Source organism: Diachasmimorpha longicaudata, chromosome 13 (assembly GCF_034640455.1).
Source record: "Diachasmimorpha longicaudata isolate KC_UGA_2023 chromosome 13, iyDiaLong2, whole genome shotgun sequence".
Taxonomy (NCBI): Eukaryota; Metazoa; Arthropoda; class Insecta; order Hymenoptera; family Braconidae; genus Diachasmimorpha; species Diachasmimorpha longicaudata.
Genome location: NC_087237.1, coordinates 5,812,030 through 5,833,185, shown reverse-complemented (window position 1 = coordinate 5,833,185; position 21,156 = coordinate 5,812,030). Strand labels below are relative to the sequence as shown.

The 21,156-nt window shown below is 40.1% G+C and overlaps 5 protein-coding genes across 8 annotated transcripts; 2 read left to right on the top strand and 3 right to left on the bottom strand.

Annotated features, from left to right (window-relative positions):
* Positions 1 to 53: 53 nt before the first annotated feature.
* LOC135168653 (proline dehydrogenase 1, mitochondrial) lies at positions 54 to 6,103 on the bottom strand. Of its 2 annotated transcripts, none has more exons than XM_064133044.1 (11): positions 5,483 to 6,103; positions 3,411 to 3,619; positions 3,157 to 3,338; positions 2,876 to 2,937; positions 2,611 to 2,795; positions 2,308 to 2,482; positions 2,110 to 2,220; positions 1,861 to 1,992; positions 1,298 to 1,497; positions 1,107 to 1,195; positions 54 to 1,030 (listed from the first exon to the last, which is right to left on the bottom strand). In XM_064133044.1, exons 1-11 carry the CDS (start codon positions 5,780 to 5,782, stop codon positions 825 to 827), a joined length of 1,851 nt encoding a protein of 616 aa, XP_063989114.1. In that variant the 5' UTR covers positions 5,783 to 6,103; the 3' UTR covers positions 54 to 824. The 2 variants fall into 2 exon arrangements, with proteins under 2 accessions (XP_063989114.1, XP_063989113.1); XM_064133043.1 differs by having other exon boundaries at positions 2,876 to 2,940; positions 5,483 to 6,101.
* Positions 6,104 to 6,679: 576 nt separating this feature from the next.
* LOC135168656 (TGF-beta-activated kinase 1 and MAP3K7-binding protein 1-like) lies at positions 6,680 to 9,589 on the top strand. 3 transcript variants are annotated; one of them, XM_064133051.1, is made up of 6 exons: positions 6,680 to 6,787; positions 7,126 to 7,234; positions 7,672 to 7,909; positions 8,006 to 8,379; positions 8,481 to 8,737; positions 8,807 to 9,589. In XM_064133051.1, the coding sequence occupies exons 2-6, from the start codon at positions 7,144 to 7,146 to the stop codon at positions 9,254 to 9,256; spliced, it is 1,410 nt and encodes a 469-aa protein (XP_063989121.1). In that variant the 5' UTR covers positions 6,680 to 6,787; positions 7,126 to 7,143; the 3' UTR covers positions 9,257 to 9,589. The 3 variants fall into 3 exon arrangements, with proteins under 3 accessions (XP_063989121.1, XP_063989120.1, XP_063989119.1); XM_064133050.1 differs by lacking the exon at positions 6,680 to 6,787 and adding an exon at positions 6,833 to 7,006; XM_064133049.1 differs by lacking the exon at positions 6,680 to 6,787 and having other exon boundaries at positions 6,834 to 7,234.
* On the bottom strand, positions 9,573 to 11,604 carry LOC135168657 (4-hydroxybutyrate coenzyme A transferase-like). Its single transcript, XM_064133052.1, has 7 exons — positions 11,504 to 11,604; positions 11,232 to 11,384; positions 10,919 to 11,158; positions 10,518 to 10,790; positions 10,295 to 10,426; positions 9,915 to 10,181; positions 9,573 to 9,832 (listed from the first exon to the last, which is right to left on the bottom strand). Exons 2-7 carry the CDS (start codon positions 11,275 to 11,277, stop codon positions 9,642 to 9,644), a joined length of 1,149 nt encoding a protein of 382 aa, XP_063989122.1. The 5' UTR covers positions 11,278 to 11,384; positions 11,504 to 11,604; the 3' UTR covers positions 9,573 to 9,641.
* Positions 11,605 to 11,779: 175 nt separating this feature from the next.
* Positions 11,780 to 17,079, bottom strand: LOC135168466 (4-hydroxybutyrate coenzyme A transferase-like). Its single transcript, XM_064132679.1, has 5 exons — positions 16,550 to 17,079; positions 13,846 to 13,998; positions 13,462 to 13,701; positions 12,818 to 13,222; positions 11,780 to 12,738 (listed from the first exon to the last, which is right to left on the bottom strand). The coding sequence occupies exons 1-5, from the start codon at positions 16,740 to 16,742 to the stop codon at positions 12,284 to 12,286; spliced, it is 1,446 nt and encodes a 481-aa protein (XP_063988749.1). The 5' UTR covers positions 16,743 to 17,079; the 3' UTR covers positions 11,780 to 12,283.
* Positions 17,080 to 17,720: 641 nt separating this feature from the next.
* LOC135168465 (V-type proton ATPase subunit B) lies at positions 17,721 to 21,128 on the top strand. Its single transcript, XM_064132678.1, has 4 exons — positions 17,721 to 17,932; positions 18,724 to 19,190; positions 19,306 to 19,971; positions 20,095 to 21,128. Exons 1-4 carry the CDS (start codon positions 17,848 to 17,850, stop codon positions 20,359 to 20,361), a joined length of 1,485 nt encoding a protein of 494 aa, XP_063988748.1. The 5' UTR covers positions 17,721 to 17,847; the 3' UTR covers positions 20,362 to 21,128.
* Positions 21,129 to 21,156: the final 28 nt, after the last annotated feature.

Genomic DNA, 21,156 nt, shown 5'->3' with positions numbered 1-21,156 from the left:
ATAATTTGCCCCTAATTATCATTTAACGTTTCAATTACTAAAAACACAATCGATTTATTCTGCACGTGTTGATGTTCATGATTTATTAACAACAGTTATGTGCAATACAAGGAACAATAATTACCCGAAATTTATCTTGACAAAAATATTTGTTTAAAACGTCACATGATATTCTCTAATCGTTTTCTTTTTTGTGTGATGAAGACAAAAATCAACTTTACGACTAGATTCTTAAATACCAATGGCGCAGCCCAATGGATATTGAAAAACGATCGTTAATAAAAATACATTAATGAACACAAATATTAAAAATCTTCATCTGATTCCTCGTAGATAAAACCAGGCTATGAAAGAAAATTACAAGTGTTCCCCTCAGTTATTAAAAATAAAATTGATAATATTTCTATTTTCTATTTCTTCATCGATACGATGTTCACCATTTCGCGAGCAATAGGGTAGGTATCCAGACACTTTCCCTCGTATTGCCTCAATACCCTCAACCAAAAGAGCATTTTTGCACATTTTCTAAAAGAGTCAAGATCAAATTTTCCATTCAATTACACTCTTCATACTCGATATCCATTCTATTAACGCAATACTGTTTGATTCGTGAACAACGAAAAATACTTGAGATTCAGGGCAGATTATTTTATAAGTTTAATAATTACAACTGGACAGACGATTTTTTTTTCACTTTGTCATATGTAAAAGGAACACAAAATATTTAAAGTTAAAATCTCCAAACCCGTCCACTTACAAAAATTATCTAGAGCCTTGTGTTCATCAATTTCTCACATTTACAAGGGAAGGGAGGGGGGGTGTAATCACACAGGTGTATAATTTCCTTTTGGGGTGTAAAATATTTGGCCATTTCTGAAGCGCCTAGCTATTTCATTCAGCAATAAGCGTTTCTCTTTCCTTATTTTAGCGAGAACTCCACGATTCTCCTGCGCTCGTCGTGATAAATATGGAAGAACTTCCTTCACAGGCCCATAAGGAATGTATTTGAATGCAGAATAGCCTGACTGGCCTGATAACAAAAAAGAATGTATCAAATTTAGAAATCTATATAATGAAAAAGACGAGAAGTGGAGGGTAATAATTACCAAGTGGGAAAGTCAAGTAATCGCACATTCCGAGCAGTTGCCCAAAGCATATAACCTTGTCCTCTGGTGAAATGCCAATTTCTTTCATTCTGTAAAAATGTAAATGATTTGAGTTATCAAGAGGCTCTTCTTTCACAATAAAATCCAGAAAAATTTCCCTGCATAATTCAAAGTTAAGAAATATACATTACTTTTCAATAGCAAAACGAACGGTGTCTTCATTATGTGATGCAACCATGATGGCAATTTTTTTTGGATCCTCCTCCTTGTCTTTGTACTGTTTCATCCTCCTAAGACACTCCATCAGTGTTCTATGATAGGATTCTGTCGTCGCCTCGTACGTTGGACACGTTGGATCAGCGTAACCCATGGCCGCTGCTCTAGCACGCTCCTTTATTCAGATAAATATAAACTAGAGAATTCGCAGGAGATAGTTCAAGGACAGGGGAAGAAGAACACCAGAATTTCCATAATAAAAAAACAACAGCTCCTTTCAATTTTGAAAAATTATGGCAGCACAGGACTTTCGATTCCCCTGTAGATCTTTCCCTACGAAAGATTCATCCTCATAATGACTTTTCGGATTAAAATAACGGGGCAACATGGAACTTATGACAAGCCCTGAGAACATAGACTTTCAGGACGCGATAAAATTGTCAAGAGTGGGGAGAGACCTCGAGCCTTGAGAATGCCAGATATGCGAATTCCCCACTATACTTTCAAATGTGACCAATGAATTGATTGATAACAATACCTGTTCGATGTAAGCTCCTCGAACGAGTTTAGCACCGAAGTAAAAATTTTGACGCTCAGCCTGCTCAAGGTCAGTCTTCACCTCGTTGAATGCTTCCTTGAGATACGTCTGGTAGGTATTGAACACGACAGCCTAAGACAAAATTAGACCACGTTCAGCCATCTCAGTGCTTCCTCAACACCATTTTATTCATTCTCTGGAATAATATTCGTATGACACAAGGCCGTCGTTGAATAAAAATTTAATTACCTTCTTTGTATTGTACTTTCGCATCATTTCCAGAGTCAATCTCGATATTGCTGGCTGAAAATAGGTCTGTTCAGCATCTATCATGATTCGCAGATTGAGTTTATCAGCAACCTGAAAAGTAATTTATTATTTCGCATTTATTTCCAGTTGGACTTACCTCCTTCTATCACTCTCACTGTAAAAATTATTTTATCTTACCGCTACAATGCTGTTCAGTCTTCTTATCATATTCCTAAACATTTCCTCTTCTTTAGCTGTCAGTTGCGTCATCAACTTGACCATTTTGCCGGTCTTAATATCAGGTACTTGGAATGTCTCACTCAGCTCATAATTCTCATCGAGAATTCCACTCCACGGGAAGAGATGAATAACCCTGAAATAAAATATTTGGTCCTCGAAATATTTTTTGGCTAGAATTCTTCATTCTATTCCTCTTTAACAAGTGCAACTTTTGCCAGCAATTTCATCGCCAAACACTTGTCCACAAATAGTCAATCTTACCCTTCCTTGTCGGACTGGATTTTCTCCAAAAATTTTTGTACCGGCGCTGCATCATTAATATGCGCCTCTTCGAATTTCTTCTTAAAATCATCGGCTTTAGCATGATGAGCTAATACAGCTCCCTCACCACCAACAACATCCGACATGTACTGCCTTGCACGCATTATGACTTCCGACAATTGAAGCTAAACAAAAGTTCGACAATTTTTAATTCATTCAATTGCAAATTCAATGATTCATTCAGATGTGGTGATAAAAAAAATACCAATAATTGGGGTCTTCCCAGAGCTGTTAATTTAACTGCAGTAATACCAGCTCCCATTGATGCTGCTAGAAGAGAAAATTTATTTACAATAATAATAATTGTATTTGAATAAGAGTATATATAGTACTACCCTAGTATTTAAATAGTAATCCATTTATAATACAATGTATTACTCATGTTCTATTAATTGTATAAATATATCAATAAAATAAATATATCAATTCGTAATGATCTAACATATCCTCCGAATTATTATTGAGATAAAATAAATTTTTCATTACCATCAACAGCCTCCAAACATTTAATAAATATATCCATATTCCTCTCACAAGATGCCTCATTCAGATAGAAATACGTCCTTGCTGATGACACCTTATATCGCCTATCAGCGAATGATTTTTCAACATGATATTTCTTCAGCGTTCCCTCCTTCTTTTCATCGCCAGCCTCTGATACAGATGCCCTGCAAAAAAATTATCAAGCGATTATACGTTAATAATTACACGATTGCACGATAATGATAGATTTTACACACTTAAGCTCACGTTTTTCAGCCTCTTCCTGTGATAGATCTTCCTCGACAGAGTAATCAAGAATGGGCTTGACTCCAAACTGACGTAAACGTGAAATTACTGGTTTGATTTTCTCCTCATCTTCACCAGCGACGAAGTGACCGTAAAATGTCATTTTCATTAGCAAAGTGAATATCCGCTCTCCTAGTAACCTTTTAGCAACTTTCATGAACTGAAAATTAAATAATTCTTTTTTGGGTTTCGAAGGAACTGCGTTACCAAATCGAGGTCAAGTAAAGCGTTTTTTAGTGTAAAAAATACGTATCCGATATCATTCATAAGAATTTTTCGATGAAAAAAATTATACGACAATTGAAATCAATGAAATTCTCATTTGTACTTAATAAATGTCGATGACTAATCGATTTATGTGTGTTTAATGGCTAATGTTAATGCGATAGGATGGCGTTTGATGATGGGGGTGATTGATGGATCGAGAATAATCACTTTTGACAAAGTGAAATGCAAATTGTTGAAAGTAAATGACTTTAATGGATTTGAGAAGGTCTATCCTATCGAAGTAATTCTAAGTGAGCAGCCAAATGGAGTAATCAGTCAAGTAAAGCGTGATTAGAGAATATTAGAAAAAAATATATCGGTCTCGGAACTCGGTCTATTTCCAAACCGGGCAATTAGAAAGCCAAGGAAACAATTACTCTGTTCAACAGTTTAATTTATTCAGTTTTAGTAATGAGTGTATCTTAAAACTTGAAAAATACTTCAAGAGTAATGAATTAGACGTTTGCGGGCTGACGCATGAAGTGGCATAGATTTTTAGTTGAATTTTGAAGCCAAAAATTCCCGTTTTATTTTTATTTCAGGGCAGCATGACATTATTTTACAAGACTGGCTTCTCAAGAGGCCAAACTACAAGGCAACCACTGAAACCTTATTGATTGAATCCAAATTGCTTCACAGATTGCAGAAGCCCACCTCGTCGAAGAATTCATCATCGTAATTGCTTCCGAATTCTCATTAAAGAACGCCCAAACCCGTTCAATAAACCGTAAACATAATAGAGAAAATGTTGAATAATGTTTCCGAGAGTGCAAACTACCATTTCTCACTACTGAAATCGTGATAAGATTTAATTGCTATTTTCCTGCATGCAATCATACTTAAACTGAATCATATTTATTATCAGAATAGATGAGTCTACAACTGGTATTATCAAATGATTTGAAGTTAACATTGTCTTCAATTCTCAATCACAATCTCGTCAATTCTGCAAACGTCATTTTTATCTATAAATTTAATCGTTCGGTCAATAAATTCTGAAGTGACTTGACGTTTCCTCAAACAGTTGATATAGAATTCAATAGAAAAGTTTTTTTCAGAAAAAAATGGATTTGTCTTTGACGAAAATCAATTGAAAAGGAAAATTTTCCAGTTATCCCCCTATCGTAAACGCAAATTAGCAAGTAAATATCTGCATTTCATGTTTGCGACAGTTGGAATGAAATGAAGTCGTTGAGGCGATTACAACCGACAACATTTCAATGTCTCAAATTACCTTCTCATGGAGAGTTGTATTTAAGAATTTCATACGTCATGGAATAAAACAAAAAACCGATCACCTATATCGCAAAAAAAATAATTCAAGAAGAAGGGGAAGTACATTGCGAACAGGATAAACAATTCAAAAAAATCCTGTCCCCAGAGAACCCCTTGCTTTTGAAAAATGAGGGTAAAGACCTTCGAAATTCGAAAAATTCTAGCCTCTAAAAATAATCCCTCCTACACAGACCTCCACCAGACAGAGACCAGCGGGTGAAAAATGAAAAATGAGTACAAGACACGTTCATTCGATTACTTGAGGTGAAAATCAGGGACAGCAGAAGACAATTGTGAACCAGCTAGGAACGCCATCAACGTGTACACAATCATGCGACGCTCACCACGTTTCCACAGACACTCTACAGGAACACATATGCACGTGTACAACAGCGATATCTCCAGCAAATAGGGGCTCATAAATACGGAAGCGGCGAGTGCTTCCACTGATTGTAAAAATATGAATAATGATAGAGCTCACCTTCATGTTGTTCTCAACGACATAATCGATGGAGCAAAATTGATAAACAATATATGCCCTGACAAGTTCCATGGTGGTTTTGCTCTTGAATGATGCCACTGGATCATTAAACTTGAGGTCTAGTGGATCGATTTGCCTGGTTACCGGCTGTCCTCCGGATTCACTCGCATATCCACGTTCATCGACATTTTTCACCATCTGCACAACACACTTCGTGCCATTTTTTGTCAATCCCAACTCCAAGCACTTCAACAATTTTCTATTAGCACAGTAACGCGGCAGTGTCTTCAGAAATGCCATAACTCAATCCTTCAGGTATTTTCAACGTCAACAGGACAACAATGGTAATTGACGGAAATCGAACAGGAAAAATAATTAAATGTGTTCCAATGTCGGTGGGACAATGGGGAACTGACTCGCCGACTCAAGTCTATAACGGCTTATCAATGACAAAATTGATTACGATGAGTGACTGATAGGGAAATAATTGTCCGCCTTTTTTCCTCTTTTTTTTCGCGAATTATCTCACACCATCGAGCACCTCACGCAGCTGAGTCAGAGCTGGTGTGACGGCGAGGAGGAACAGCGGAAGAATAGAGTGGAACGGTGGGAAGGAGCCAAGAACGAACCTGAGACTCTTCAAAGTCTAGGCCGACTTTTCCATTTGCAATAGGCCACTGGGGTGGGAGATCAGACGGACCCTCCACCCACCTCTGCCATTCTCTCGGTTATCAATTAAAAATTATTTTATTCTTTCCCTCATAAAAATTATTCAGTCGTTCGGGTGTTTAATTTTTTTTTTGACTGCCAGTATCAAAATATCCAGGGGTATAATGTTGTGCACGTGAGAATGATCTACCAATCTCTGTTACTCGCGGCTGAAGGCGATTGGTTCGTGGTGGAGGTGTGCCAGTGGCCTTGAGCGTTCATTGGCCGTTGGGATAGAATAGATCAGTCTCTGAGGAAAAGGGACTGATACCTGACCATTGAAATTTACGAGGGAAAACAGAGGTTTTCCGAAATTTGGAGGGCATTTTGCATTTTAGGTGGAACTTTCAGCGCAGCAGTGGGGAGGAGGGTCATAATAAATCGCCGGGTTCAAGGGTTTGGGGGTAATGGGGGGTAGTCTAGATTTTCTACGACACCAGCTGCAGTTTAATTAAAGAAAGCTGATTTTTTATTTTTTTTTTTCGGGCGTACATTATGGGCAAAATTAAAGCTGTGTAGAACCTGGTAGATTAGGTAGATTTCCATTTGCAACCCTTCAGATTAAGTACATTGGGGTGAACCCTCACACCAACTAGGGTATGTGTAGCTAGTGACCTCTGCGTGTCACATTTTCCATTAATTAATAAATTATGCAAAATAAATTGATCGACAACCGATTCTGTATCGATATGGAGTGAAATTATTGAAAAATATCAATTTTCATGAGTTTGTTGGCCAAACTCATGTGGGGTTTTTAATTATTTATTGCAAATTGAACGAGGAACTAAGGAAACATTTCCAACTCTGTACAAATGGGTAAAAAATAGTAGAGAAATTATGTTCTTTTCTCACTATCGAATTGATGGTGTTACTGAAGGTTAAGTGAATCCTGAAGGATGTTTCGACTACACTAATTAGTGAAACCTCATCAATAGTGATTATTTGATCGAGAAATGCCCGCGAGGGATGAGATCCCCAGCTTAATGCCCTTTGGAGACACGGAGCACAGTTGGACCGACGATCTCCCAGTTTGCAAAGAATCTGGTGAGGAAAATCTTTACCGAGGGGCAAAATGAGTACTTCAGGCTTTTTTGATGTGTCAACATCTCTATCCATCTCTTTTCCTTTCCCCTGTCTATTTTTTCAATCTTTGAAATTAAGGTCCGGGTGAAGTTCTTTGAAAACCGATACATAACCTCAAACTGCGATTACAGACTGCAACCAAAATAATTATTTGACAGTTACCAAATCCCATTATCTCTCTATACTCTTCATTTATTGTTATGATGCCGTTTATTTAATTTTGCGATTCATCAATTGTCAATTGTAGCATGAATTTTTAATTTATAAATTTATTCCTGAGTTACGATTATGAAAAAAGGGCTGAAGTATCAGTTTGAATCATGTTTTCTCATCCAGTTTTATCTCTGGCATTGCACGACGTATTTTTACTAATGTTCCACTTTTATGGAACTCGAAAGGCGTCGGTCTCTCCACGAATCAAATATACAGGGAGGATGGCTACAGGCAAGAGGATCATCCCTTCGAGGACAGGAGTTTTCACTGTAAATACGATGACAGCACATTTTTGTACGGGATTTTTGACGGCCACGAGGGCACGAGAGCTGCCAATTTTACACTACAGAGAATGGCTGCTGAGATATTGCTGGGGCAGTTGAATGGAAAAACTACTGATGAGGAAGTCAAAGAAGTCTTGAGGTGAATTGTTAGATGAATGACGAAAAATTAAGGACATCAGTGATTACTAAAAAATGAATTTATTTATTTACCTTGATTGGACTGTAATGATTGCAGACAGGCCTTCATCGCAGTGGAGCGTGGCTACTTCGACTCAATTGGGGAGGTTTTAGCCGAACGTACCAGCCTCCAGTTCGACATACCAGACGGCTTGAACTCCTACGAGGCATATCAGAAATTCCCCGAGGTAGTGGACAAGCTGAACGAACTCAATGGCGAGCTCTCAGCAGGAACCAGCGGCATCGTTGCACTGGTGTACAGAAATCGACTTTATGTGGCCAATGTGGGAGACAGTCGAGCACTGTTATGTAAAACCGATGATAATCAGGTATTGAGAGTCGTTCAGTTGTCGATTGACCACGACTTGAGGAATGAGGATGAACTCTTGAGATTGTCACAACTTGGACTAGATGTCAAGTCGATTAGACAAGGTACTTTCACCCCAGATTATTATGCCAATCACTTGAGAAGTTTAATCGTTCATCATTGGATTAAAAAAAAATGAGTTGAGTTTTTTTCTGCTGAATTCAAGGCTCTCACCTGGGAAATCAAGAGAACACTCGTTGCCTGGGAAATTGGCTGGTGAAAGGAGGATACAGGGAGTTCGAGGAGTTGGCCCCAGCCATTGCAGAGCCGATAATAGCTGAGCCTGAGATTCTGGGGGGAATCGAAGTCGATGAATCCTGCAGATTTCTTCTTCTGATGTCACGAGGGTTGTACAAAGCCCTGGAGGAAGCTACTGGCACTGATCAGGTCAACCAAGAGTTGGCATTAATGGCAGTGGAACAGGTAATTTTGTGGTTCCCCAATAAATGCAACATAAACAGTCATCAGTTATCTTCTTTTATTATTCTGTAGTTTCGAATCCAATCAACAATAACTGGTGTATCTCAAGCAGTAGTCGATAAAATAGTGAGAATCCATCACGACCTGAACATGAGTAACCCCGAGAGCAGCCAGACGAGTGGCAAACGCGAGGACATCACTCTGCTAGTTCGAAATTTTAATTTCCCCCTGCCCCACGCACTCAAAAGTCCCACGATAGGACAAGTCCGGTTCAATCCAATAGTACAAACTACTGTCGCCAGTGCCCAGGACGATTACTCCAGTATCAGCACAGTGGCTGGCAATGACAACTTCGATCCATCGAGCAACGAGACCTCTAGTACTTCGGAGTTATATCCACCAGGTGCCAAACCACCGGACAGAAACGCCAGGATAAAACCTTACGTGGACTTTACTGAGTACTTTGACAATGTTGAGAGGCGAAAGGAGGGAGGAACTCTACCTGAGGGTATCGATTTTTAATTTGCTGTGATCTTAGATCTGAGAAATACGTAATTTATTTTGTTTCTGTGGTAATCATGTTTGCAGTAACTTTTGCCGACTCTTTGTTGCAGTCAAATGTGATGAGATGACAACGTAATTAATTATGTGAAAATAGTGCAGTTATCGATGAAATTAAAATTAAGCATTTAAAATTAAGCTCTTTCATAATTGGAAACATAAAATGCATTTCGTTGAATTGTTTGCGCTTTTCATCAGACAACTATTTTATTTTTCTTTGACTGATGAGACCCGTTCTTAACTGGTGACAAAATAAAAAATAAATTACCACTTAATGATTTCAAAAAAATTAAAGCTCGATATATTTCGTTCCTACACGTGAATACAAAAATTATGCAGATATTCCCTAAAGGTATTTCGTGGGCATGCACTTGAGTCTATCGTAAGCAGCTCTCTCCAGGCACTCCCTGTGCTCTGGATGAGCAATTTGGATCAATGCACAGGCTCTCTGTCTCAGAGTTTTTCCGAATAACTGAGCTACACCATGCTCTGTCACCACGTAGTGAACATGAGCTCTTGTGGACGTAACTCCTCCCCCTAAAAATTATTACAGTGACATGATTAATTCCTCTGAATGAGTCATGATCATATCGCGATGATCAGGAACTTGGTAGCTCACCACACTTGAGTGCAGGCTGAATTTTGCTCTCCCCACAACTCGTCACCGATGGAAATGCAAGGATGGATTTCCCTCTGCCATCTGTGCCGATGGCAGAGCCTCGGAGGAAGTCCAGTTGTCCACCAATCCCAGAGTACATTTTGTAGCCTAAACTATCTGCACAGATCTGACCGGTTATGTCCATCTCTATGCAGGAATTTATCGCTGTCATTTTTGGCTGACTCGAGATTATTCGAGGGTCATTTGTGTAGTCAATTCCCAGCATTTCTAATCGCAATGGAAAAATTAGATGAATTGTTAATGAAAAAGAAACAAGAAGGACTTTTTACTGCATTTTTTGAAAAAATCGTCACTTCCTTCTTATTTTTGCTTTTAATTACCAAGAGCAGGATTATTATGAATGTAATCATAAAGCTTCTTGGTCCCAATGCCCAACGCAGCGACTATCTTGCCCCGATGTCTTTTTTTATGCTTATTTGTAACCACCCCCTTCTCGGCGAGGTCCACCATCCCTTAAAATCCAAGAACACAACAAAAAAAGCTCATTGAATTTAATGAGAGGCTTTTGATTATCATGTGATACTGTCAATTTTGATTTGGCACCTTCGCTCATCAGTTCCGTGTGCACTCCGATGTCCTTGTGATTACTCAAGGAGCAGAGGATCGCATCGGGAATGTTCCCGAGACCCAGCTGAATGGTTGCACCGTCCTCGACCAATCTCTGAGCCACAATCTTTCCGATTTCAGTTTCTATCTCGTTAGGAGGAGCTCCACTCACACAGGGCAGGGAACAATCGAATTTTACTGCGAAGTCTATGTGACTCGAGTGAATCACAGCTTCACCGAAGGATCTTGGCATGTGATCGTTCACTTGCGCTAGAGGATATGCATTTAATGAGGCGAACAAATTGATTTTAAAAATATTTTAAAAAATCTGAAATATTTAATCTGGAGGATTTGAATCCTGTCAACTAAAGGGAGAAGAAGTAATTCACTGAACTCACCGACAATAATTTTTGCGGTGCACAAAGCCGCTCTTGTGCAATCCACACTCGTCCCCAGTGAGCAGAACCCCCGAAGATCTGGCGTACTGACATGGATGAAGGCAATATCCGGGGAAATACTGCCCTCATAAAATAGCTTTGGGATTTCGTGATGGAAAACGGGAATATAATCAGCCCGACCATCATTCACAGCGTCCCTCAGGTTGGAGCCGATGTAGAAGCTGATGGACCTGAAGTGTTCTGATTGCAAGTTTTAAACTGAACTAGAGACTCGATACATTTGACAGGGATTATTTTCAGGAGATAAGCGTACTCTCAAACTCGGGATTGCTGAACGGGGCGTCTCCCTCGAGGGCCATGTGGAGGAGCCGGACACCACGGAGATTATTGCAGACTCCATGCTCTGTCAATGCTCGGACGAGTTCCAGAGGGGTGGCTGCACCCCCTTGGATAAACACCAGGTGCTCTAGAATATTTTGAGATAATTTTTCCAGTGCAAAGCACGAGAGCAACTTTTTTATCGAGCGGTTTCTCCTAAGATTTGCCAGATTTTAGAGGAAAATCCAAATGGATCAAAAAATTCACCTGAATTGACAATTTTAACGGCATCTTCGACACAAACCCATCGTGGACACCTTCTCAGTGCCAGCGAAGGTTCCCTAAAACCTCTGACACCCCCCAAACTCCACGACGTACCCCCAAAAAATCCCCCCACACGTGTCACCAATTTAGAAAACATGTTGATGAAAATCCAAGAAATACCCAAATTCACATGAAATTTGTAGCTTCATAATAACATAACAAAACCGTCACCATAAACTGAAATTTGCTGTTTCATGAATTAACTTCACTCGATAGGTATTTGTTTCAATCACTGACTTTATTTAAACTCCTCGACGATGAAATTAAACTTAGTGTATCTCGAAATGGCATAAAAAAATGGCAGTAAGCCAGTGTTGCTTTATTTGTTGCTTAAAATCTACGAACATCATATTTATCATACAGACGATTTTATACAGTATTTTTCACATGAACATCGGAGAGATTGGAATAAAATAAATCTTTGACAATTCCAAAAGTATTCCCCACTCGTGATCATCACCAACAGCCCCCAAGTTCGATGAAACATTTTCAAAAAGTCAAAATATTTATTTTTAACTGGCCTCCCCAAGTAACGACTGAACTATAGTACATCTTGGAAAGAAAATTCAAAGCAATTGCTCTTCCTAGCTCTTGTCCCCATGGAGATACGAAACAAGAGTGATCATCGAATTATTCAAAATGTAAAAAAGAAATTCTGAAATGCATGATGTTAAGGCAAGGACAGAGCCCTAAATTACACTCTAGAAACCTCGAAAATTACGTTCAAGGTGCTGGCATTCCTTTGAGACGCTCAAAGGCTGCTTTCTCGAGGGCCTCCCTATGGTCTGGATGCGCAACCTGGATCAGTGCATGTGCCCTCTGCTTCAGAGTCTTACCAAATAAACTTGCTATTCCGTGCTCAGTCACGACGTATCTCACAAGAGCTCTGCTCGTCACAACACCCGCTCCGAGCTTCAGCATTGGCGCAATTTTACTGGTCTTTCCATCTGCTGTTGTCGAGTTCAGGGCGACTATTGGCTTTCCCAGGGCGTCCTCACTCATAGCTGCACCTGTTAGAAAATCCACTTGTCCACCAAAGCCAGAGTACAATCTCGTTCCAATACTGTCGGAGCAAATTTGTCCTGTCAGGTCAACCTCTATGCATGAATTTATGCACGTCATTTTTGGCTGCTTCGCGATTATCCTTGGATCGTTCACGTAATCGACGGCCAGCATTTCTAGGGATTAGAGAGTGACATGTTGGGCTTCAGTAAAGCGAATCGCAATAATTCTGCTTTACAATAAAAAAATACTCACCAATGAAGGGATTATTATGCATGAAATCATACAGCTTTTGCGATCCAACGCAGAATGACCCAACAATTCTCCCCCGATGCATACTCTTCTCGTTATTGGTTATGCAACCCAAGTTGACCAGGTCCACCACACCATCGCTGAACATCTCACTGTGAATTCCCAAATTCTTATGTGACTTCAATTGCGCTAATACTGCATCCGGGATACTGCCAATGCCTAATTGCAATGTTGCTCCATTGTCTACTAGGTTTTCCGCAATGTGCTTGCCAATTGCCTGTTCTTTGTCGGTTGGAGCCTTGACAGGGTGGGCTGGGAGGAGACCATTGTGCTCGACAGCAAAGTCAATGTGGCTCTTGTGAATTATTGCATCGCCAAACGTCCTCGGCATGTTCTCATTTACTTGAGCTGTATGCGAACGAAAATGAAGATTCAACGTTTTTATTAATCATGTTTGGATTAGAAAAAAAAACAAGTTTCAAAATTTTTCAAATGTTCAACTGCATTATTCAGAGGTAAAATTTACGTGCAATAATTTGTTGGTTTTTAATGGGTTATTAATTGCATTTGATTGCCTCAAGATAATATAATCAATGGAGTAATGCAATAGTTTAATTTTTACGAGATATTTAACAATACAAACTCACCAACAATTTTTTTGGATTTGACCAACGCCGATCGAACACTATCCACACTGGTACCGAGGGAACAGTATCCCTTGTTGTCCGGTGGTGTCACGTGAATGAGTGCAATGTCTGGTCTCATGTAGTCGCGATCGAAAATCTTTGGAATCTCGTGAAGAAATATTGGTATGGCATCTGCGTGGCCTTCGTTAACAGCCGCCCTGACATTTCCACCGATGAAGAAGCTGACGGATGTGAAGTGTTCTGTGAATTGTGTCACGATTAATTAGAGTTGAATTAATTGTTGAGTTGTAATAGCGATAGTTCCCTTGCACTTTGCTAGTGATTGATAAATAGAGGAAACGCACCAGCGATATTCCCATGTGAAAAAACAAATAAAAATCTCACTTGCGTTTTCCTTCTTCGCGAACGGTGCCGCTCCCTCAAGGTGCATGTGACAGAGTCGAACATTTCGTACATCGGCTTTGACCCCGTATTCAGTCAGGCCCCGGCATAATTCGACCGGAGTGGCAGCTGCTCCCTGAACAAACACTATTTGATCTGCAATCGAAGCAATAAAAATTCGATAAATTCCAGAAGAAATTTGGAAAAATCGCAGATCATCTGGAGAATTAATTTTCCAAAATTTCAAGGCTCTCCTCTTCACTACGCACAATGCACAAGTCCAATGGCCTTTCGATTAATCACTGAATGAGCAAAATAGGGAAGGGAAAAATATCGCCTCTCGAGGTACCCCTGCATCCATGAAAAACAAGTACGATCATTTAGAAATAGAAAATGCGGGGGAACAAGTGCAGATAAATAATATCGATCAAAATATGTATGCAGTGTACATCTCAATGAGCAAAGTGAGGAAGTAGCCTTGTTCTTGTGACCTCAAATATTCCTTCACACACATTCTGATATTCCGCATTTATCAATCTCTTCTGGTATTGAGTTGCCTTATCCCAATCAATTCGTAAATAATGTACACAAAGAGTATCTACATTTTTTTAATCACTGGGTCAGGGGTCAGGAGTCTGAACCTCTCACTAAACTTACGAGTCACCAGGAACGTATGCAGATTAAACCCCCATTAATCTTCTGAATTGTTGAACGTCAGAGATACTATTACTCAACTACGTAAAATAATAACGATTAAAATCATCCAATTCCCATTCGTCTTGAACTCAGCCAAATTATGATATAATTTTAATCATTAAAAATTTGTAAATATTATGTTATCCAAGGATAACAATTAATTACCCTCAAAATATAAGAATAATATCTCAATGAGATGATGTTTACTATTGTTTAACCCTGAGATAAGCAAAAATACAAGAGAATTTATTGCGAGAAATCATTGAAGGCTGAAACCGTCCAAGTATATATTTCCAAACAATCCCTGACTTCACGACGTCGAACAATGAATTAATGACTGACTGACTAATTGACGTAATGTCGTGATAGCAGCGCTCATTAACCTTGAAGCTACAAATTTTTAAAAGTTAACGACTCTTCAATGCTCATAACCATTTAATTTTTATTCATTAGACCATTCCAACTATGCTGATGACGCTATTACTCATCTACGTAGCGTAAAACATAAAAAAAATCCAATTGACATCTGCCATTGAACCCAGGCCAATTATGATATAATTTTAATCGCAAAAAATTAGTGGAAATTCTGTTATCCAAGGATATCAATTAATAACCCTCAGAATATCCGAATATCGTAACGAGATGACAGTTACGGGTTCTTTTTAATCCCCAGATAAGCGAATATACGCTGATAATTTACACAGAGCCCCTCAAGGCCAAAAGCTCCAAAGATTGCATTTCCATCCATTCGTTATTAACACCCAGGTTGAACAAAAAATCACTAATGTCATGATTTCGACAAACGGACTGCGACTGATTAACTAATTTACCAAATGTTGAGATAGTCACATTTGTCGCCCTTGAAACAATTAATGATTAACCCCTATAAGTGCAACACCGTTACAGTATCAACTTGTGGAGACCTAAATAGTTGTGCCAAGCCCCCACTGTTCTTTTTATAGAACGACAAACACCTGATGATGCATGGTCACTCGGTGAACCTTCAAAAAATCTAGGTATGAAGTAATCGCGAGGTGAATCGATACTCTCGGAGCTCAAGAACAGGCTAAATGCCCCGACTTTTGCCGATCAATTTTATCGATGAGATTGGCTACTCACCAATTTTGTCTCATCACCATTTTTCTGGCTCTTAATTCGTCCGATAAAAAATATCTTGACAAAACCTGTGCCACCTGCCTTCAATGCTGACATATTTGTGTAAAACTCACCATAGTCAACATTGACATGAATGCCGAGAATGCCGAGAGGATGGCTTACCCAGCTGAGTTCGATATTGTGATATGAAAATTAATGCTACTTCAACTGAACGAAGAGATAAGATTAACGACAAAACACATACTAAATACGATTAGTAAAGCCCATTCAGGGGATCAGATATGCACATAGCTTAATGGATTTAATGTTAATTCACGAAGGACGGACGTAATGCTCGATCAAAGGTTGTTGGAGACCTGACCATTTAGTTTATTTATCGTACAGCACTACTGATAATTGAATTTCTCTTTCGACTGCTGCATTAAATATTTTCAACTATTTCTATGATCTTTCAATCTTTTTAATTGTTTTTTCATCTCTGAGAACTCTTGTATGAATGTTTATGGTCTGCTGTCACTGTATGGCACCTCAAATGACGTCACGCATTATTCTCCAGGGCCCAAGTCTTGTTTAAAAATAATATGAGTTGCCAAGAGCGACAAAAAATTTGCCTCACCGAATTTTCGCGATCACCGAAAATTCTAAAAGCCCCATTTTTATCCTCCAGCAATGCGAACGTGTCACAATATGTATCAGTTCAATGTGAAATGATTCTCAGATTGTAAATCGCAAAGAGGGTCTGTCTCACCGGAAAAAGTAAATAAGTGAATGAACGAGCTGATAAATATACATAGGCTATTGTAAATGCCCAGTGGATCCTCTCTTTCCATCCCGAGGACAACCACTGAACGCTCTCTGATCAAGAATAAAAATAAAAACCAAAAATAATTCTCACTGGACGCAAGTCCCGCCCTTTCAACAGCCTCTTCAGCAGTTTTGACCCAGCAGGGCTCCTTCTCAGGGATTGGCATAGCTGGTTCATTGACGTAGGTGTAGAAGGTTTTTGGCAGATGTTGTCTGTACCCATGACTCCTGGTGAGGCCCTTGATTCCCCCTGTCAACCCACTGATGCCTCTCAAACTCGCCATAGTCCACAGTCCGGTCAATAAAGTCCAACACTAAAGGCTCGATTCAGATTTCGAATTATTCGCGAACAGCAGAGTCTCGTGAAGACGTCAAATGCCGCCAAGGACAGACGGAAATGTCAATTGACTTGATCACGAGTACCAGTGGACACTGATCACACACGTTCACTCTCACTCCGATGTACTTTCCCGGTCCCACAGGGATTTTTTAATGCGAATTTAGAATTTTATGAAGAATCGCAACTGCTGATATCACCGAGAGTTGATTCACCCTCAATCCTATGATTGCCTATGATCGCTGGCAACCGGAGCAACCTTGTCCCGGCAAAACTACTCGTTTGACTCCTCCCCACTTTCGGCCTGTGATGCAAGCCGAAAAAAAATCACCCGCTATTACCGACTGAGAGTGAATCGTAATGAATTTTGATCATCCATGAAATTTTTTTTTTATCGGTGAACAATCACGGCCGACGATCCTTTACTCAATTGAAAGATTAGAGGGAAGATCTCCGACGTTTATGGAGGGGTTTCAACATCAAATCGTAGGGGTGGCACATGAATTCCGGTGGTGAACGAGCCTGTCGGTAAGGAACTACCGAGGAGAAGGTGGCATTCAATTCATGAGGCGATTTTTTAAGGTTCCGGGAGTATTGGACAGTCCCTGTGTCCGTTTTTCTCGGTTCCTGGGCCTCCTACAGGGAAAAGGGCCCGAAGTTCGGATCACTCCCTTTTTCGGGCACATCTCGTGTATTCCTGTTTGAATGCACCGCCGATTACCTGAGTACTACGCTAGTCAAAGCAAAATATCATCACGTAGCATTTCAACTCATGATTTCGCTCCTAAACGTCCTGATAAGTCGGGGAGCACTGGATTTTTAACACTGGATTATCCCATTAATCCTCATTTTGAAGCCTCAAATTAATTATTTGAACGACTGAAGTCAAAACCACGTGACGTCGCGCCCTGTCGTACGTCCTCGTGATCCCTCGGCAAGCAATCGCACAGACGACAGGCAATCAAACGTCTCCATTCGTCGGTGAGTGTCTGCCAGAGTGGAGAAGAACGTTCCGAAAATTCGTATTTGTTGTTTAATTGATAAATAAAACAATGAACCAGACCATAGGGAGTCGCCAGGCTCTCCAGGAGCATGTCCTGGCAGTCTCCCGGGATTTTATCTCACAGCCGAGGCTCAGTAAGTAGAAATTTTTGGATTTTCATCACTGGGCGTAGACGGTCGATCGATTTCTCCCTGGGTCAGCTGATTCGCCTGATCAATTTTTTCATGATGTCTTCTTGACATGTCTTCAACTCATGTCATTCACATGCCTCTTGAGCCCTTTCGAGGGATTTTAATGCACTGATCCGTCAATTTCGAGGGATTCAGGGGGAATAGACAATAGAGAAATATGATTTTGGTGCTCCATTGGCTCAGTCATGTGACTGCGACGATCTATCATGGTGGCATTGGCTCGAAATTTTCTAAATGATATTCCTCTTGAAACATTCAATTGCCGAGCGAAGAAAACTTTTAGGACAACTGCAAGACCTTTCCAGTCTTTGGAGAAAAAAATTTACTGTTTTTTACTTCACTGTTATGTAATTCTGGATATTGTTTGTTTATTATTATCCTCGGGCGTCACCCGTCTACCCAACTTATTTTTTACTCTCAGTATTGTATGATTGATGAGAATTCGACAATCGGGATTGTATTGATTGCCAAAGGAGTCTCTGTCCAGAGAATAATTCAGAAGGATAATTTGCAAGAAAGGGTCCAATTTGTGTCGACTAGATCGTTTGCAAAGTTCAGTATCCTGGGAACGGCAGAGTAAAATTCAATGAATTTCCTACCACTTCAGAAGCTTTTCTTGCGCTTTAATATGAGCCCACATTTGTTTAAATCGTATCATTCAGTCGGGAGATATTGGAGGATTCAGCCAGGGACGTTTGGTTCAATTTTCCTGAAATTATTCTGATTATTTGCAGCTTACAAGACAGTATCTGGTGTCAACGGACCCCTGGTAATCCTCGACGAAGTTAAATTCCCAAAATACGCCGAAATTGTCCAGTTGAAGCTCGCCGATGGCTCCATCCGTTCGGGTCAGGTACTCGAGGTGTCTGGCTCAAAAGCTGTTGTCCAGGTATTCGAGGGTACCTCTGGGATCGACGCAAAGAATACTCTTTGCGAGTTCACAGGCGATATCCTGAGAACTCCGGTATCCGAGGACATGCTCGGTCGTGTGTTCAACGGATCAGGGAAGCCCATTGACAAGGGTCCCCCCATTCTCGCTGAAGACTTCCTGGACATCGATGGCCAGCCTATTAACCCCTGGTCCCGTATTTACCCAGAGGAGATGATCCAAACTGGTATTTCTGCAATTGACGTCATGAACACGATCGCCAGGGGACAGAAAATCCCCATTTTCTCGGCTGCTGGTCTTCCTCACAACGAAGTAAGTGAATACTGTCATTCAAACGGATATGGAAATTGTAAAAAGCTGAACGAATAATAATTTATCAGCACAAATAACTACTATAGGAAATAAAAGAGTGATTTTCCCACTTCAGATTGCAGCCCAAATTTGTCGTCAAGCAGGTCTCGTAAAAGTCCCTGGCAAATCCGTCCTGGACTCCCACGAGGACAATTTTGCCATTGTCTTTGCAGCTATGGGTGTGAACATGGAGACAGCCCGTTTCTTCAAGCAGGACTTCGAGGAGAATGGCTCGATGGAGAACGTCTGTCTCTTCCTGAATCTCGCCAACGATCCCACCATCGAGCGCATCATTACGCCGCGTCTAGCCCTGACAGCAGCTGAGTTCCTGGCCTACCAATGCGAGAAGCACGTCCTCGTCATTCTAACGGATATGTCCTCGTATGCTGAGGCTCTTCGTGAGGTATCAGCTGCCCGTGAGGAGGTGCCGGGACGTCGTGGTTTCCCAGGTTACATGTACACCGATTTGGCCACTATCTATGAGCGAGCTGGACGTGTTGAGGGCCGCAATGGCTCCATCACTCAAATACCCATTCTCACTATGCCCAATGATGACATCACTCATCCCATTCCTGATCTTACTGGATACATCACTGAGGGACAGATTTATGTTGATCGTCAGCTCCATAACAGACAGATTTATCCACCTGTCAATGTATTACCTTCGCTGTCACGTCTCATGAAGTCAGCTATTGGGGAGGGCATGACGAGGAAGGATCACTCTGATGTTTCTAATCAGTTGGTAAGGGTTTTGATGATATAAAAAAATTATAATGGGAATTTTTTCGAGCAGTGCAGACGTAAAAGCGAAACTGTCTCAATTCTTCCCCAAAATATTTTCAATTATTATTCATTTACTCCACAGTACGCTTGCTACGCCATTGGCAAGGACGTCCAAGCAATGAAGGCTGTGGTAGGTGAGGAGGCCCTCACACCGGACGATCTCCTTTACCTGGAGTTCCTTTCGAAATTCGAAAAGAACTTCATTTCTCAAGGCAGCTATGAGAATCGCACTGTCTTCGAGTCACTTGATATTGGCTGGCAGTTGCTTCGTATCTTCCCCAAGGAGATGCTCAAACGTATTCCCGCTAGCACCCTGGCTGAATTCTACCCCAGGGATTCGCGTCATTAAGTCAGGGAGGAACAATAATTTTATTGAAAATTTAATATCTTTTTTCCAAGTGTTACGTTTGAATGAGCTATTACGATGGCATACCCGCATGATCCTCGATTGGTCTTGTGCTCTCAATCATCTCTGACAATTGACATTGATAGTGATATTTATATCGGCATAGAGCAGACCAGTTGGTTGTATCGATAAATTTCAAGTGAATTAAATGTAATAAATTACTTATAAATATGAGAGTCATCCTGATTACCGTCGGACGTTGGGTCGTGCAAAGTTTAAAGATAAAAGTGCATAAAGAGTTCGTCATTTCACTGACTAGAGACAATATTCAGAATATTTACCAAAATTCGAGGAAAAACAAATACTTTTTGTTTTTCATTCGTTGGATCATCAGGAATTTTATTGAAATCATGTAAATTGTAATATATTGTTAAGTATTATCATAAGAAAAATAAATCAGCCCTCGGGGGTGTGCACACATTCCAAAAGTTGAGGATTTCCTCCCGTAAAAAAAATAAATCTATCTGAAGGGCGGCATTATCCTGCTTTTTACTGCACAGTGAAAATAAGGGTTGTCTTTATGGTAATGCTTTCACATAAGTGAATAAAACAAAAAAAAAACCTCTAAACAACACTGAAAGTTTATTTAGGGTTTTACGTTTTCTCGTGACGTTTGACTATCATTTCAACGATTGATCGGATTTTTTTTTCTGTAATGTTTAGAACAGTGTATGTATTATAACTGTAAAGAAATTATTCGTTGAATGTAACGAGGTTTCATTCATTTAAATCCCTAAT

Excerpts from the sequence above, each read along its gene's own strand:
- LOC135168657 (XM_064133052.1), bottom strand. The coding sequence starts at position 11,277 with ATGGCCCTCGAGGGAGACGCCCCGTTCAGCAATCCCGAGTTTGAGA. Across the intron at positions 11,159-11,231 it reads CAGCAATCCCGAGTTTGAGA|AACACTTCAGGTCCATCAGC; the intron begins GTACGCTTATCT and ends ACTTGCAATCAG. Across the intron at positions 10,182-10,294 it reads TCATAATAATCCTGCTCTTG|AAATGCTGGGAATTGACTAC; the intron begins GTAATTAAAAGC and ends CATTGCGATTAG.
- LOC135168656 (XM_064133051.1), top strand. The coding sequence starts at position 7,144 with ATGCCCGCGAGGGATGAGATCCCCAGCTTAATGCCCTTTGGAGACACG. Across the intron at positions 7,235-7,671 it reads CCCAGTTTGCAAAGAATCTG|GCGTCGGTCTCTCCACGAAT; the intron begins GTGAGGAAAATC and ends GGAACTCGAAAG. Across the intron at positions 8,738-8,806 it reads CATTAATGGCAGTGGAACAG|TTTCGAATCCAATCAACAAT; the intron begins GTAATTTTGTGG and ends ATTATTCTGTAG.
- LOC135168465 (XM_064132678.1), top strand. The coding sequence starts at position 17,848 with ATGAACCAGACCATAGGGAGTCGCCAGGCTCTCCAGGAGCATGTCCTG. Across the intron at positions 17,933-18,723 it reads TATCTCACAGCCGAGGCTCA|CTTACAAGACAGTATCTGGT; the intron begins GTAAGTAGAAAT and ends GATTATTTGCAG. Across the intron at positions 19,191-19,305 it reads CTGGTCTTCCTCACAACGAA|ATTGCAGCCCAAATTTGTCG; the intron begins GTAAGTGAATAC and ends TTCCCACTTCAG.
- LOC135168466 (XM_064132679.1), bottom strand. The coding sequence starts at position 16,742 with ATGGCGAGTTTGAGAGGCATCAGTGGGTTGACAGGGGGAATCAAGGGC. Across the intron at positions 13,223-13,461 it reads CAAATCCAAAAAAATTGTTG|CTCAAGTAAATGAGAACATG; the intron begins GTGAGTTTGTAT and ends GTTCGCATACAG. Across the intron at positions 12,739-12,817 it reads GCATAATAATCCCTTCATTG|AAATGCTGGCCGTCGATTAC; the intron begins GTGAGTATTTTT and ends TCTAATCCCTAG.
- LOC135168653 (XM_064133043.1), bottom strand. The coding sequence starts at position 5,782 with ATGGCATTTCTGAAGACACTGCCGCGTTACTGTGCTAATAGAAAATTG. Across the intron at positions 2,483-2,610 it reads ATCCAGTCCGACAAGGAAGG|GGTTATTCATCTCTTCCCGT; the intron begins GTAAGATTGACT and ends ATTTTATTTCAG. Across the intron at positions 1,196-1,297 it reads GTTCGTTTTGCTATTGAAAA|AATGAAAGAAATTGGCATTT; the intron begins GTAATGTATATT and ends ACATTTTTACAG.